The sequence below is a fragment of the Malus sylvestris genome, chromosome 16 (genome assembly GCF_916048215.2).
Source record: "Malus sylvestris chromosome 16, drMalSylv7.2, whole genome shotgun sequence".
Taxonomy (NCBI): Eukaryota; Viridiplantae; Streptophyta; class Magnoliopsida; order Rosales; family Rosaceae; genus Malus; species Malus sylvestris.
The window spans coordinates 5,358,152-5,373,186 of NC_062275.1; the positions used below are offsets into that span (position 1 = coordinate 5,358,152).

Here is a 15,035-nt window from a genome sequence, read left to right on the forward strand (position 1 = left end):
CCTAATCCATATTTGTCACACACCCTGGCATTAAATTGTATGTTTCTCTATATATACCTAGCATGCACAACTTCTATTTCAAAAAAAAAAAAAAAATCAGCTAGAGAGTACTATAGTTTTCTAGACGTTAAACCCGAGTTCAAATTCTCTTTCCTCTATTGTATCATCAAAGTTTTAGTGTGCCAATATTTACTATCTCTAGTTTACTTTGTAACAACAACAAAAGTTGTTACAATATGACTACGACGACCTTCCCGACGGTTGATCAATGCACATCGGATGGACGGGAAAAGCACACAGTGGTCGCCGATATGGACGGGACTTTGCTTAGAGGCCGGAGCTCTTTCCCCTACTTTGCTCTCATTGCTTTTGAGGTTGGTGGGATACTAAGGCTCCTGTTCTTGATCTTGGTTACACCACTAGCCGGACTCCTCTACTACTTTGTCTCGGAATCAGCCGGAATCCAAGTTCTCATCTTTGCAACGTTTGCCGGGGTTAGGGTTTCGGAGATCGAGTCCGTGGCCAGAGCCGTGCTGCCTAAGTTTTACTCGAGTGATTTGCACCCGGAGTCTTGGCGCGTGATCTCTGCATGCGAAAAGAGATGTATTCTTACTGCAAATCCGAGGATCATGGTGGAGCCGTTTTTGAAGGATTTTCTTGGATTCGACACCGTTTTGGGGACGGAAGTGGCCACTTATAAGGGTAAGGCTACAGGGTTTGTTTCCCCACCTGGTGTGCTTGTGGGAAAGAACAAGGCAGATGCTCTTAAGAAGGCTTTTGGAGATGTCCTGCCAGAGATTGGGCTTGGTGATAGACACACTGACATTCCTTTCATGAAACTGTGCAAGGTTCGACAATTTTCTTGCTATTCGTTTTTAGTTTTATTTTGTTTAATTTTAATCCTTAATCCATTCGATTTAGAGGAATTCTTGTGGCCGAAGTCTGTACAAGGCACCAAAACACAAGAAGTGTGAGTAGGAATATGTTATGAAAATTGTAATAAGGGTAAATACTACATGCCATAAGACATTTCTACAATTACTTTTTGTTTTATTTTAATTAGTGTCATTAGGGTAATGTTAGGAGACCAAATTTGAAGACTAATTTGCAAACTAAATGACGTGTCACCAATAAGAATAAGCACATTTATCGACGTGTAAGTAATAAATCAATCATTAACTTCTATGTCCTTTAGATTTCACAATTTTAGTCTCTCTAGCATTGTTTGTGTCATTAACTAAATTTACTTGAAACATGTAAATGTGAAAAATTGTTGCAGGAGGGTTACATGGTGCCAGCCAAACCAAAAGTGGAAGCAGTAACAAACGACAAGCTACCAAAGCCCATAATCTTCCACGACGGCCGCCTTGTTCAAAAGCCAACACCTCTCATGGCGCTCCTCACCCTCCTCTGGCTCCCCATCGGCTTCTTCCTCGCCTGCCTCCGTATTGCCGCCGGGGCGCTCCTCCCCATGCCGCTCGTCTATTACGCCTTCTGGGCCCTCGGCGTCCGTGTCACCGTCAAGGGCACCCCACCACCTGCCCTCAAAAAATCCACCAGCCACACCGGCGTCCTCTTCATCTGCTCCCACCGCACCCTCCTCGACCCCATCTTCCTCTCCACAGCCCTCGGCCGCCCCATCCCCGCCGTCACCTACTCCGTCTCTCGCCTCTCCGAGTTCATCTCCCCAATCAAGACCGTCCGCCTCAACCGCGATCGGGCCCTCGACGCCGCCATGATCAAGAAGCTTCTAGAAGAGGGTGACCTGGCAATCTGCCCGGAAGGCACCACGTGTCGAGAGCCCTTCCTCTTGAGATTCTCGGCGCTTTTCGCCGAGCTGACGGACGAACTGGTCCCGGTGGCGATGGTGAACAAGATGAGCATGTTTCACGGGACCACCGCACGTGGGTGGAAAGGGATGGACCCCTTCTACTTCTTCATGAACCCGAGCCCCGCGTACGAGGTGACGTTTTTGAACAAGCTGCCAGCTAAGCTGACGTATGGGGGCGGAAAGTCGAGCCATGAGGTGGCGAATTATATACAGAGGGTTATAGCGGCCAGCCTTTCGTATGAATGCACCGGGTTCACCAGGAAGGATAAGTACCGGGCTCTTGCCGGAAATGATGGGACGGTGACGACTGAGAAGCCGTTGCTCAAGCCCAATAAAATCATGGGATGCTAGCTTTATATTTGGGAATTATTTTTCAAAAGAAAAATTAGTATTTGATCTCTAGGTTCTAATGTTCATTGATTAAGATCTTATCAATTTTTATATTTGGGTAAAAGATTGTTTACTACCCTCATGTTTCATGGTTTTCAACATTTAGTACATCAAGTTTTTTTCGTCTCAGAGTCATACCTAAAGTGTAAATTTTGGAACAGTCTCATACATTCGTTAGTCAAACTGTTAAATTTGCCGTTAATTGTGACGTGGCGCCCATGTGGACAAAGACGTGACGCCACGTGTCAGCCACATTTTTTTTTGTGACACGTTGTTCTTCTTCTTCTTCTTCCACCCGACTGCAAACTTTTTTTTTTCTTTCTCTTCTTCTTCTTCTTCCACCCGACTGCAAACTTTTTTTTTTTTCTTCCTCCTTCTCCTTCTTCCTTCTTCCACCCGACTGCGAACTTTTTTTTTTTTCTTTCTCTTCTTCTTCTTCTTCCACCCGACTGCAAACTTTTTTTTTTTCTTCCTCCTTCTCCTTCTTCCTTCTTCTTCCTTCTCCTTCTCCTTCTCCTTTTTCTTCCTCCGAATCTGGGGATTTTTTTTTTTTCTTCCTCCTTCTCCTTCTTCCTTCCTCCTTCTTCCTTCCCCTTCTTCTCCTTCTTCCTTCTTCTTCCTTCTCCTTCTCCTTATCCTTTTTCTTCCTCCGAATCTGGGGAATTTTTTTTTCCTGCTTCCTTCTCCTTCCTCCTTATTCCTTCTTCTTCTTTTTCTTCTTCTTCCTCCGAATCTGCCCAGATTCGTTTTTTTCTTTTTTTCCTTCTTTCTTCTTCTTCCTCCTTCTTCCTTCTTCCTTCTTCCTTCCCCTTCTTCTCCTTCTCCTTCTTTTTCTTCTTCTTCTTCTTCTTCTTCCTCCGAATCTGGGGAAGTTTTTTTTTTTTTTTTTTTCTTCTTCTTCCTCCTTCTTCCTTCTCCTTCCTCCTTCCTCCTTCTTCCTTCCTCTTCTTCTTCTTCTTCTTCTTCTTCTTCCTCCGAATCTGCCCAGATTCGGCTTTTTTTTTTTTTTTTTTTCCTTCTTTCTTCTTCTTCTTCCTCCGACTGCAACTTTTTTTCTTTTCTTTTTTTCCTTCCTTCTTCTTCTTCCTCCTTCTTCCTTCTTCTTCTCCTTCTTCCTTCTTCCTTCCTCCTTCCTCTTCATCTTCCTCAAAAAAAAAAAAAAAAAAAACCGAATCTGGGCAGATTCGGAGGAAGAAGAAGAAGAAGAAGAAGAGGAAGGAAGAAGGAGGAAGAAAAAAAAAACTTCCCCAGATTCGGAGGAAGAGAAGGAAGAAGGAGAAAAAGGGGAATGAAGGAGAAGGAGGAAGGAAAAAAAATGTTGCAGTCAGGTGGAAGAAGAAGAAGAAGAAGAAGAAGAAGAAAAGAAGAAAGAAAAAAAAAAAACGTGGCTGACACGTGGCGCCCAGTCATTGTCCACATGGGTGCCACGTCACAATTAACGGCAAATTTAACAGTTTGACTAAAGGATGTATGAGATTGTCCCAAAATTTACACTTTATGTATGACTCTGAGACGAAAAAAACTTGATGTACTAAATGTTGAAAACCATGAAACATGAGGGTAGTAAACAGTCTTTTACCCTTTATATTTTGATCAAAGTTCCTAGCATTAATATATTAATGAATTACATGTAAGTTACATAATTTTCATAATAAAAATTAGTAATTGATTTAGAGTTTTAATACTCGCACCCTTATTAAACTCTTAATTAATCTTCAATTCAAACATTTCAAATATATAAAAAATAAAATAAGAATAAGTTTGTACCCATTAATTTTTATAAAAAATTGATATGTACCCATTCTTAAATATACCAATTTGTTATATGAAAAATGTACCCTTTTTTTAATATAATATGTACCCATTTTTTATATAAATTTCATTCAATCTTTTTAATAATAATCTATTTTTAAACTTATAAGGGTACATTCTATTTCGTTGATTTGAGAATGTATCCATGTCACGTTTAATAGAAGAAATTAATAATGTTATTAAGCCCTTTTCTTTCTTTTCTTTTTTTGAAAAATATACCCAAGTTTTGGTACAATAATTTTTTGGTTAGTTTTTTTATGAACGTATCCATGTATACATGTATATACACAATATATTGGAGAGTATAATTTATCTTTAATATTTTTAATCCCATATATTATGGGTTTTAATTTAAATCTCGTTAATATAAATAACTACAAATTTTATTTTTAATTTAAAAATATAATACCTACATAGAAACACATTATACATTAATGTCAGGGACTTCCATCAAAAACTAAAAACTCCAAAGGTTTCAATCAAATAACATTGGTAGTTAGGACCGTATCCAAAGTGTCCCTTTTTCAAATGTTTTTAAAACTTTGATTTACTAGCTTATTTAAGTATACTTTTTCTAGCCTAGTTAAATGTTTATGTAGAAATAAATGGCACGGGAAAATAGAATGTTTACCAAGAAGAAAATATGTATTTTTATTTTCCTATTGTTTGTTTGGGAATAATCAAATTTCAAATGAAATTGATGTTTGATAAGAACAAAAAGTTTACCAGTTATTCTTATTTGGATTATATTTTTTGTTACGAAAGTCAAATTGTGGAGCTATTTCATGCATCGGAAATTCGTAAATGCTTATGCAGAAAATATTTCTACTCGTAATTGTTTTTGCTAATTAAAAAAACTTCGGTTAGAAGCACACAATAATTTTTATTGAAAAAATTCCTTCCCACTCTCTATATCTTTTGTATAAAAAAACAGGTTGAAACTTTTATCGAAATTCATGTGCAAAACTTAAAAAACACCTCAAATTGCTTTTATAAATACTTAAATTTTTTTTGTTAAATGTTCTTAGCAACACTTTTAATTAGTCATTATAAAAACACTTACAAACAGATACAATTCTAATATTACGAACAATTTTACAAACAAAACACGAAACTATATAAGTGAAGATCCAACGGCTATGATAGATTCCATTCTTTAGGCCAACGGATGGTTACGACAAATCCAAATAGAATAAAGCGAGCGAGTCCTAAGTGTTTGTAAAATGGTTGCAAAGGATGAGCATATCGTTTTCCCGCCTGTGTCTCCCTCCTCTTCCTCCTCCCACTGCAAGCTCTATCTCTCTGACCAAAATCATGAAATCACCGCATTGATTTTGCTTACAGATTAATTAAAACGTGAAAACCAATTAATTAAACAGTTAATTGACATTAATTAACAATGAACTCGACGACGTTTTCACATCTTTCACACGGATCGTTTTCGTCGAGCATCGGAGACTCGTGGGAACTCGAAGGCAATCTTCCACTCAAAGATCGCCTCAAGGCCTTCAAAACATCCCAGTTCGACCACGATGTCAACGTCACCACCAAATGCCACGCCATGAGTGATAAGGTCCCCAATCTCTCTCTATCTCTCTCGCTCTCTCTCTAATTTTCATAATCACATCTGATGAAAAAAAATTGAAAAAAAATTTAATTTGTGCCGAGAAAGATAGATACATAGTTATAAACAACCGGTGACACATGCGAATCTCTTTAGGCACTCGGAATCAAATGGCACCATTGTAAAACTCGCTCGATAGCTATTTTTGTTTTTTCAGTGATCAATTTATCAGGGAATATTAGCACACGGTGTAAGTGTAACCCTTTGATGAAACTATTAGCATTGCTCAGTGTAAGTGTAACCCTTTGATAAAGCTATTTATTTTGGGCAGTGTTTAGCCGGAGGACGACTGGTTTGCCGAAGTAGCTCAAATAGCTATAAAGATGTTGACAACTAGTGTGTAAGTTCAGGGCTGGAGATACTATCATAAATAACTGCCTATACCCAAATGTGTTGGACGATGATATATATGGAATTGCTGGTCAGTAAGTTCGGGGCCGAAGATACTATCTGTTGACCCTAGAAACTACAAAGCCTACGTGGCGCGCAGGCCGAGTAATCTAAAAGCTAACTACGTCCTTCGGTGATTGCGGGGCGTGCCAACTCGTCGGCCGAGCTCGGCCTCGGAGTAAATTTTGTTGATGTTGCGTTGGGTGCGCGGCTGACTTCTGCGTCTTGCGATTGTGGCCGAGAAAGGAACACGTCTCGGCCTCTTGGGCTCTCAAACCTGAAGACAAGGTTACTATTCTTACGAAGTTCAATATCAAATTCGGCTTTCAATGTGCCGAATGTAATAACTGTAACACCTCACTTCGCCGAGAAGGCTAATGAGATGACCTCGACCAATAAGGATTTAGAAACCCTTCTCGACCGAGACTTGGATAGGTAATCAACCGCTCTCGCCGCAGTGCTGTTGATGCCAACGGAAGATACTGCGAGAACGACTAATTCTACGGTGACAGAGCTATCTATGCCGACTTAAGGTATCACCGGTTGCTTCCACAGTGCTGTTGATGCCAACGGAAGATGTGTCAGCGAAAAAGAAAAAGGAAAAAGATCTCAAGTTGTTGAGAATTTGCGCAGGGCAATTTTGTATTGATTTGCAGGGGTCCCTCTCTGACGCACAGCTTCCCCTATTTATAGCGCTGTATCTTGAATCCAAGTTAAAATCCTACTCGGACTAGGTCTTCCTTTCCGGATCAACACCACCTCGACCAGTCCTATCTTCACTAGGATTGTGAACCTAGTCCTTAACTGAGCCGGATTCGCTTTCTGGGTTACTGATCCCGCCGAGACTCCTCATTGTACTAGGACTCGACTTGCGTTATGATCTATCCGACCTAGGCTTGGAAGCCCACGGGTTGAACGATCCATGGCCCTCTCGCCGCACGGCCTCCCGGGCCGAGGATGATCCTACCTTCGGCCCAAACTATTATTTTGGGCCCAAACACTATCATAAACAACTGGCTAAACCTACATGTGCTTCTCATTCATGTTACGTCTTGTACATATTGAAGAAGATAATGAAGCACATGTAGAATGGTATGTTTGATAATTTCAAACTTAAATTAAGAAATAAAACATATGTAGAAGCACATGTAGATTAGTATGTTTAATAATTTCAAACTTAAATTAGGAAATATAACATATGTAGATGGGAATATGAATCGGAATGCAAACCACTCTTTAGTTTACTAGAAAAAGGAGAATTCAACATTTTTTTATGATTAATTAGAAGCAAAATACTCTGATTCATTAATTTCCTTTGACTTGTTTAAACAATAAACAAGGCCATCACATGGAGGATTGTGTTTTGGTAAATACCATCACGTGCAAACACTTTCTTTGGTCATTAAAGGAACTAATTAGAGAGCATGGATAAGAAAGTGGTCCTGAAAAAACTTCGTCCTGGGCAAACCACATGAAAAAATTCTCAAGGAAGGAAAAAGAGGGAATGACAATTTTAACCGTTAAACCTGATAATCGTGGATAACCGTCCGAATGGATTGGATTTGAGTATGAAAATTTGGGTATATCTTGGGTATGGGAAAAAACCGTGAATATTATTCGGTTATGGTTTTGGATATGGTTATAGGGGTCCCAATCCATATCCGTACTCGAATCCGAACTGAATAATATATAATATAATTATATGTATTTCATTATTCACCGAATCCATTACCTTGATAATACAAAAATTGCATTGTGTGAGTTTTATTTTGGGGCAAAGTTCAAAAGTTTTGATATTAATCAAAATCTATGAGAATTTAATAGTATTTATGCGAGATATCAAAGATCAACCAACATTATCAATGTTTAGCTTTAATTTTTATGTTCCACAAGATCCATTAATTAAATCATTTTATACATCAAATATTTAATGATGAAATTAATATTTACTAAATTATCATGCGTCAATTGGGCAAATATATTTTTTGTATTAATGAAGATGGATATAACCGTTAACCGATAAAAAATCCATTATCCGGTGGTTATGATTATAGATAATACCCGATGATTAATTTGCGGTTATGGATATGGTTAATTTTCGTGGTTATAGAGATGGATATAGCATTTCCGTTCCCAAATCGATCCATTGCCATCCTTGATCTACCTATGTTAGAAACAAAACATAAAACGTTACAGTATAATTATTAATTACTCAGATAAGCAACTCATCGTGTTTCCTTGCTCTAGTCCTACATTAAATAGTTTACAAAATACATATAAGATTTTCGTTTATCATACTGGATATACAAGATTCTACGATCACAAACAATATGCAAAATCTACTTTTATATTGAATTTTGTGAACACATTGCACAAATAGTACAAAAGATTTACTCTTCATGCGTAAAACAAGTTTGCAAATACTTTCCAATTTTAGAAATTTAGAAGTTAATATACAAAATACATTTTAAATTGTCTTCAATGAGTTTTCAAACTATGATTTTGTGTTATTATATAAGCATTCATGATTTTTTTTTTTTCAATTTAAGTTTATGGATATTTAAGGTTGACTCCCCATTGGTAGAATTTCTAACTTCGCTACTAACAATAATACAAGAATACATGATCAATCAAAGCAAGTGCATAATTAAGGCATTTCAACCATTGGATTTCAAATCAAAGTAAGTGCATAATTAAGGCATTTCAACCATTGGATTCCAAATCAAAGTAAGTGCATAATTATGGCATCTTAACGAGTCGAAAAAATGGTTGCAAAGATTTACTCTTCAAGTACAAGACAAGTTTTATCCGACCATGCCTATATATATTAAGCCCTAAAATACAAGTTAAACTCAGAACAAATATTCTCCAAATCCCCAATTAATTAAGCAAAGATGACCAAGTTTCTATGGGGGTTTGTGCTACTCATCACCCTCTCAACAGTTGGAGAGGGAAACACGAGTCCCAACCGAGCATGCAACCCCGATGACCTCAAAGGTCTAACCAGTTTCAAGGCCGGAATCCACGTTGACACTTCCGACCGCCTAGCGACATGGGTTGGCAGTGATTGCTGCGCGTGGGATGGCATTACCTGCGACAATAGGACCGGCAGAGTGACAGAGATCAACCTACCAGGCTTCATGACAAAAGATGATGCTCCTTTCGATGCCTGGATGGAAGGTTCTCTCTCTTCCAAAATAACTCTCATATCATTCCTTGAAGTTCTGCATCTTGGTGGTTACTCTGGCCTTTCCGGGAAGATCCCAAAACTCATAGGCTTTCGCCTTCCGAGTCTCCGAAAGCTCTACCTCTACAAAAACAGCCTCACTGGACCAATACCAGAATCCATTGGTAGGCTTTCAAATCTAGAAGAACTTTTTCTGCCTGGGAACAAATTTTCTGGGTCAATCCCATCAAGCATTGGTAGCCTTAAGAATCTGAGTTCGCTACAATTGTACTCGAATCGCCTTTCGGGTTGTATGCCAGATTCACTTGCAAGTTTGACAAATTTGGTGCATTTGGATCTTAATAGCAATTCTCTAACTGGTCACATCCCACAGAGAATTGGTCAGTTGCAAGTCTTGCAAGACCTTGATCTTTCAAACAATCTTTTGTCCGGTAAGCTTCCACCTTCAATGGCTAATCTTTCAGCCATTCAAGTTATTTGGTTGGACACTAATTTTCTTGAGGGGCCAATTCCGTTCCCGTCAAGCTCTGCGAAAATGACTTCTCTCAGGCTCTTAAGGCTGCAGAATAATCGACTCATCGGAAAAATACCACCCAACTTCGGAGATCTGGTTTCGCTCGAAGTTGCTTTCTTATCAAATAACAAGCTTGAAGGAGAAATTCCAAAATCCATTGGTCAACTCTCACATCTTGCATACTTCAACATCGCTCACAATATGATTCAAGGATCACTGCCTTCTGAGATGTCTTCCCTCAAAAATCTCAACTCGCTCGATCTGTCATTCAACCGTTTGAGATTCTCCTCCGTTCCAAAATGGTTTGCAGAGTTGCCTCTTTCTCGAATTTCCTTGGCAAGTTGCGGAATTCAGGGCCAAATTCCAGAGCTCTTACGCACGATTCTGACTCTCATACAAGAACTAGACTTATCAGCCAACAATCTCACCGGAAGCATTCCGACATGGATTGGAGATGGAAAGTTTGCTCAGGCGCTCTACTCATTAAACCTGTCCGATAATTCACTTGTTTCAAAGATCCCCGACTCAATCGCAAACTTGCAAAGGTTGATTTTGCTTGATCTCCACGCAAACAAGTTAGCTTCCAACTTGCCAGAGGCCTTGGGAAATCTAAGCATGCTAAAGACTCTCGAGTTGCAGCAAAACCGCTTTTCCGGGAAAATTCCATACGGGTTGTTGAAGTTGAGAGAGCTAAAAACGTTGAACTTATCAGACAATCTTCTGGAGGGGAAAATCCCAGAGGGTAAACCGCTCAGTGACTTTCCGAAAAGCTCTTACTCCGGAAACAATGGCTTATGCGGAAAGCCTCTGGCTCCCTGCAAAGCCTAGTTGAAGGCCTCCTATCTATGCAGCCAAATAACTTTTGGAATAGAGCTCTAAATCTCCGATTTATATAAATTTATATTTCTTTCGTACATGCTCGGGCTTACGGTACGTTAAATATCAAGCATCTGATCTTAAGTAGTTTGAAAACTGAAGGATGCTTGTTGCCTCAGTTCATGGAGATTCTTTAGAGTATAAAACGACACAAAAGATGACAGAATTTCTTCTTGAATTTGAGCTGTATTAATGAATAATTATAAGATTTACATAATCCCATCACTTACAGGGGGGGTTAAAGGGGATCTTGGGTCAACCCCAGTTGGTGGTAGTTCATGTAATCAATTCCGTTCAATCGTATACAACATAAGATCTGCTCCGGCAACTCTTCGGGTTTGTTCCCCTGTTTCGAAATGCAAATATAAGGTATGGATGAATAACTTCAAAAGGCCAGCAAACGAACAGAATAAGGGATTAATTATAGAAGTTTGAAACTTGCTACCGGGAAAATCACCTGAATCGTGAGCCCGACATCCAATATGCAGTGCTTTAGTCTATCTAGGAACGCTTCAAACCCTTTCCTAGAGATGTAACTAAATCTGTGCATATCCAAATCAATCTCGAGGTAGTTTTCTCCCTGAAATCCATTACGGTTAGCAAGAAAAGAAACACTTAAGAAGCCATATAAATCGATTGCGAATTTGGAAGACTGAAGTAAGCAATTAAAGTAATCCAAACACACTCACCATGTAAAATTCATGTTGAGGACGTGAAAGAACGGGCTTTTCATTGTAAGCCTGCATAAGTTTCCGCTCCGGTGCACTCAAGTGAAGATCTTCCACATTAGCAACACGTCCCAATATTTTCAACCTCTCTCGAAAGGGAACAATTGTGTCCACAGGAAAACCTTTGACCTTTTCTACTTCATCGCCAATTAACCTCTGGTTTGAAAAAAGGCATGGACATGGATTAGTAAATTATTAAGGTATGCTACGATTCCCCCCAGCATCATAACTGATGAAGATATGATATTTACGAATAAAGTTCAATATGAAATGGGAATACAACAGAATCTTCAAAAAGGCTCCATCTTACTCTGATATTTTCTTGAAAATTAGGTGGAAGTTCTTTAGAGTACATATCATTAAGCTTAAAGTACAAAACAAAATTCATCCCTTCTCCATCTGTCTCTCCCTGAAAAATTGCAGCAGGATACAACGGTACCTGTAGAATTAACGAAAAGGACAGTATTACAAAATCTGAACATATTTACACATATCTAGAAAGCAAAGCCATTTGAATCTCATTAACTAACGAGAAGGTATCTAAACTAACTACCCATCTTGAACTCAATTTGAGCTACAAATTTAAAACGAGCAAGATGCATTTGTCTGGCCCCGACCTTTGTTTAAGCGGTGGACGGTGGTCGGTGGGTAGAGTGGGAGAGCCTTAAAGTTAGAACCTAGCCTGGAAAATTATTGTCACAGGTGGAAGGGTATAACTCCTCAACTGTTACAGCTTATTGGCTATTTAGAAAGTATTTCGATTCAACTTATTTTCTGAATCCGAGCTGGATAGTTTGGGAAGTCTACTACTAAGGGCATACTCCGCATAAGAATAACAGAGTATTAGAAAAGATGGACAACTGTGCATTACAGGAGAATTAGAAAAGGAGAGAGGCGGGGAGAGGAGAGGGAGATCAAACTTACCTGTACATTTACAACAAGAATAGCGGGAAGATCTCCAGAAGAACTAACAACAGGCAGCTCGACAAACCGAGCTATATGATCTATCTTTCGCTGAGATAAAAATACGTCAAGACCAAATGGATAATATGCAGCATAGCTGGGAGCATGTTCCTTCTTTCTGTCCCTGCAACAAAGAATATCAAATTTTGATGGACGCCACTTACAATCACTATTTTACAACTACTACTATTTTTTATTAGATTATGTTAACATAAAAAGTGTGTGAATTTATTTATGAATATGTCCTATACCTATATGAATGTACATATGTACATATGTACATGTACTAGTGCTTTAAGTAATTGAATACTTTCCTCTGGGAATCTTACTTAAAATAATTCGGTCCCCGAACTTTGAAAGAATTTGGCTCAATATGTGACCAAGAATCAAACATTTTCTTTTCCATAGGGCAGAAAGGAACTTGAGAACCTGCTATTGGTCTTTGCAGAAGCATCTTTGAGGACACTGGAAATATGCCCAAAAAAAAGGATTAGTTAAAGGAATTACATATTGATATCTTTACGCTAGACTAAAGAGTCAAGATGCTTAAAATATACGAACACTAAGACTTACAACGAAATATTATGACATCTTTATGCTAAACTGAACATACCTGCTTGACGAATGCCAATACTGCGTCTAAAGACTAAAGAAAATGCATACTCATGATAATACGATAAAAAAGAAAAGGATAATATGTGTGTCTACCATTTGCATGTAACATATTGGCACATCAAAACATAGTTCTGGTTCTTACATAAACTTGCGTTAGGATGTCCTTCTTTCCATTTGAAGGGAAGTTTTATGGCAGCCTTTTTCCTTGCACTTGGAGGGCTAGAACTCAGTGACCTTCTCTTTTCAACCGATGGAACAGTTGAAGCAAGACAAGGCAGACAATGGCTTGGAAGAATCCCACAATTGTCCAATATTCCTTCCTCCTTGGTAGAAGATTCATCCACAGAAGAGGAGATTTCATCAAGGAACACAGGTTGGTTTGCTTCAGCAGTCGAATGTCCATCAACGTCATTACCACTCATGATATGATTAATGCTCTTCTGAGAAACTACACTGACAGAGTTGTTTGCAGAATCCCCTCTCTTATGCATCTGATCAGTCGATGAGGCATGCAGGTCAGTAATATTATACTCTCCGCAATTGGCATCTCTCAATGACAAATTGCTTGATACGGATACGCGTTCAAATCCATTCACAGATAACACCTCTGCAAATATCAAGACTTTCAGTAATTCAAACATAAAAGCATCTAATTAATCAGAAAAAAAACATGAAAATGAATACAATATGACTGAAATCAGACATCTGTGAAACTTTACCATCCTGAACACTATGGAAATCTTCATCGCAGTCGGACTCAAATCTTGCAACCGGATCAAACCATGCGTCTTCACTACCTTCTGCGGATGCGATGACATTTTTAACAACAATCAGGAACCATTGCCATAGAAAAAATTACAGTAAAACGCAATTTAAGAATTACAATGTTCGAAGAAAAAGAAAATGCCACCGAAATCCTGAATAATCTGTCGGATAAAATTCTGTTCCAGAATGCCATTTGCATTAAAAGACCAAGACAACATAATCTTTCAGTAGCAATATCTTCTTGCTTCATATCAAATATGAACTAGCTCCGAGACGGATTTACTTAAAGACTGAACCTTTCCAGAAACAAAATCATAGCATAAATTAAACATTTGGTGGTTCTCAAAGAAAATTACAGCATGTTCTCTGGTCAATTGCTCAATCTTAATTATGATGTTCTTAATTATTATCTTAATCAATCACGTTCTTTTAATTATCAAGATAAGTACTCACAAGAAAGCTCAAATTTTCCCATGAACAAAAAAAGAAAAACCCAGAATTATAAATACCAGAAAAATAACTCAATTCCAAACAAAAAGCTCCAAAATTTCACCATTTAACAACTTATAAAACAGAGGATTCTAGAGAGGGAGAGAGGGAGAGATGAAAAAATGGACCTTGGAAAGTGGGGTTGTTGAAGGTGGAGCGATCAGGCGGGGCGGACCGATCAAACTTGTCCGGCGATCCTTCCGACAACCGACCGGCCCGACCCGGAGTCTGTTTAGCCCGCCCGTCTCTCCTCCTCTTCCGGGTTCTCTTCCTCTTCGACGAGCTCAATCTCCCTCCGACGCACCCCTCCGGCTTTGACACGCACGCCCCCATAACCCCCTCCCTCTCTCTCTCTCTCGCGCTCAGATATCAACAAGACAACCGTCGCCAATTCACCATAGCATAATTATAGAGAGAGAGAAACAAGAGAGAGAGAGAGAAAGAAAGAGAGCTGGAAGGAGCTAGCGTTTGTTTGTTGGTCGTTGGTTTTTTGTTGGTTTTTGTTTGTTGGAAGCAAAAGCTCGAGGCGGAAGCTTTAATGGCAGGCAGAGTCAAATAAAAGGAAGTAAAAAGGAGGGAGAGAGGGAGCGAGAGACGGCAGTTGTTGTGGCAGCGTAAAGGCATCTCTATTAAGTTTATAGCGGTCAGTGAGTGGTGGGGTTGGAGAAATTTTTATTCGGGAACATGGATGGTATACATTACGTGTTTTAATAAAAATTATGACAAATTTTAATTTTTAAGTTATTAACCTTTTAACGTACATAAACTATCATTTATATAGAGACACGTGATATACCATCTCGTATGATGGTCATTTTAAAAAATCTCTCGTGAGGTTGGGACGGGAGTAC

The 15,035-nt window shown here is 38.8% G+C and overlaps 3 protein-coding genes across 3 annotated transcripts; 2 read left to right on the forward strand and 1 right to left on the reverse strand.

The window, feature by feature from the left end:
* The first annotated feature begins 58 nt into the window (after positions 1-58).
* LOC126606697 (glycerol-3-phosphate acyltransferase RAM2-like) lies at positions 59-2,350 on the forward strand. Its single transcript, XM_050274084.1, has 2 exons — positions 59-848; positions 1,280-2,350. Exons 1-2 carry the CDS (start codon positions 237-239, stop codon positions 2,180-2,182), a joined length of 1,515 nt encoding a protein of 504 aa, XP_050130041.1. The 5' UTR covers positions 59-236; the 3' UTR covers positions 2,183-2,350.
* A 6,579-nt stretch (positions 2,351-8,929) lies between these two features.
* Positions 8,930-10,659, forward strand: LOC126606695 (DNA damage-repair/toleration protein DRT100-like). The gene has a single exon (XM_050274081.1). It carries the CDS (start codon positions 8,942-8,944, stop codon positions 10,574-10,576), a length of 1,635 nt encoding a protein of 544 aa, XP_050130038.1. The 5' UTR covers positions 8,930-8,941; the 3' UTR covers positions 10,577-10,659.
* A 131-nt stretch (positions 10,660-10,790) lies between these two features.
* LOC126606696 (uncharacterized) lies at positions 10,791-14,800 on the reverse strand. The gene is made up of 9 exons (XM_050274083.1): positions 14,313-14,800; positions 13,650-13,730; positions 13,073-13,537; positions 12,645-12,780; positions 12,277-12,439; positions 11,663-11,791; positions 11,314-11,508; positions 11,082-11,204; positions 10,791-10,970 (listed from the first exon to the last, which is right to left on the reverse strand). The coding sequence occupies exons 1-9, from the start codon at positions 14,515-14,517 to the stop codon at positions 10,863-10,865; spliced, it is 1,605 nt and encodes a 534-aa protein (XP_050130040.1). The 5' UTR covers positions 14,518-14,800; the 3' UTR covers positions 10,791-10,862.
* Between the last annotated feature and the right edge of the window lie 235 nt (positions 14,801-15,035).

Coding starts and splice junctions, on each gene's coding strand:
- LOC126606695 (XM_050274081.1), top strand. CDS start 8,942: ATGACCAAGTTTCTATGGGGGTTTGTGCTACTCATCACCCTCTCAACA.
- LOC126606696 (XM_050274083.1), bottom strand. CDS start 14,517: ATGGGGGCGTGCGTGTCAAAGCCGGAGGGGTGCGTCGGAGGGAGATTG. Junction 12,440..12,644: donor CGGGGACCGAATTATTTTAA/GTAAGATTCCCA, acceptor TCTTTGTTGCAG/GGACAGAAAGAAGGAACATG. Junction 11,205..11,313: donor CTCAACATGAATTTTACATG/GTGAGTGTGTTT, acceptor AATGGATTTCAG/GGAGAAAACTACCTCGAGAT.
- LOC126606697 (XM_050274084.1), top strand. CDS start 237: ATGACTACGACGACCTTCCCGACGGTTGATCAATGCACATCGGATGGA. Junction 849..1,279: donor CTTTCATGAAACTGTGCAAG/GTTCGACAATTT, acceptor AAATTGTTGCAG/GAGGGTTACATGGTGCCAGC.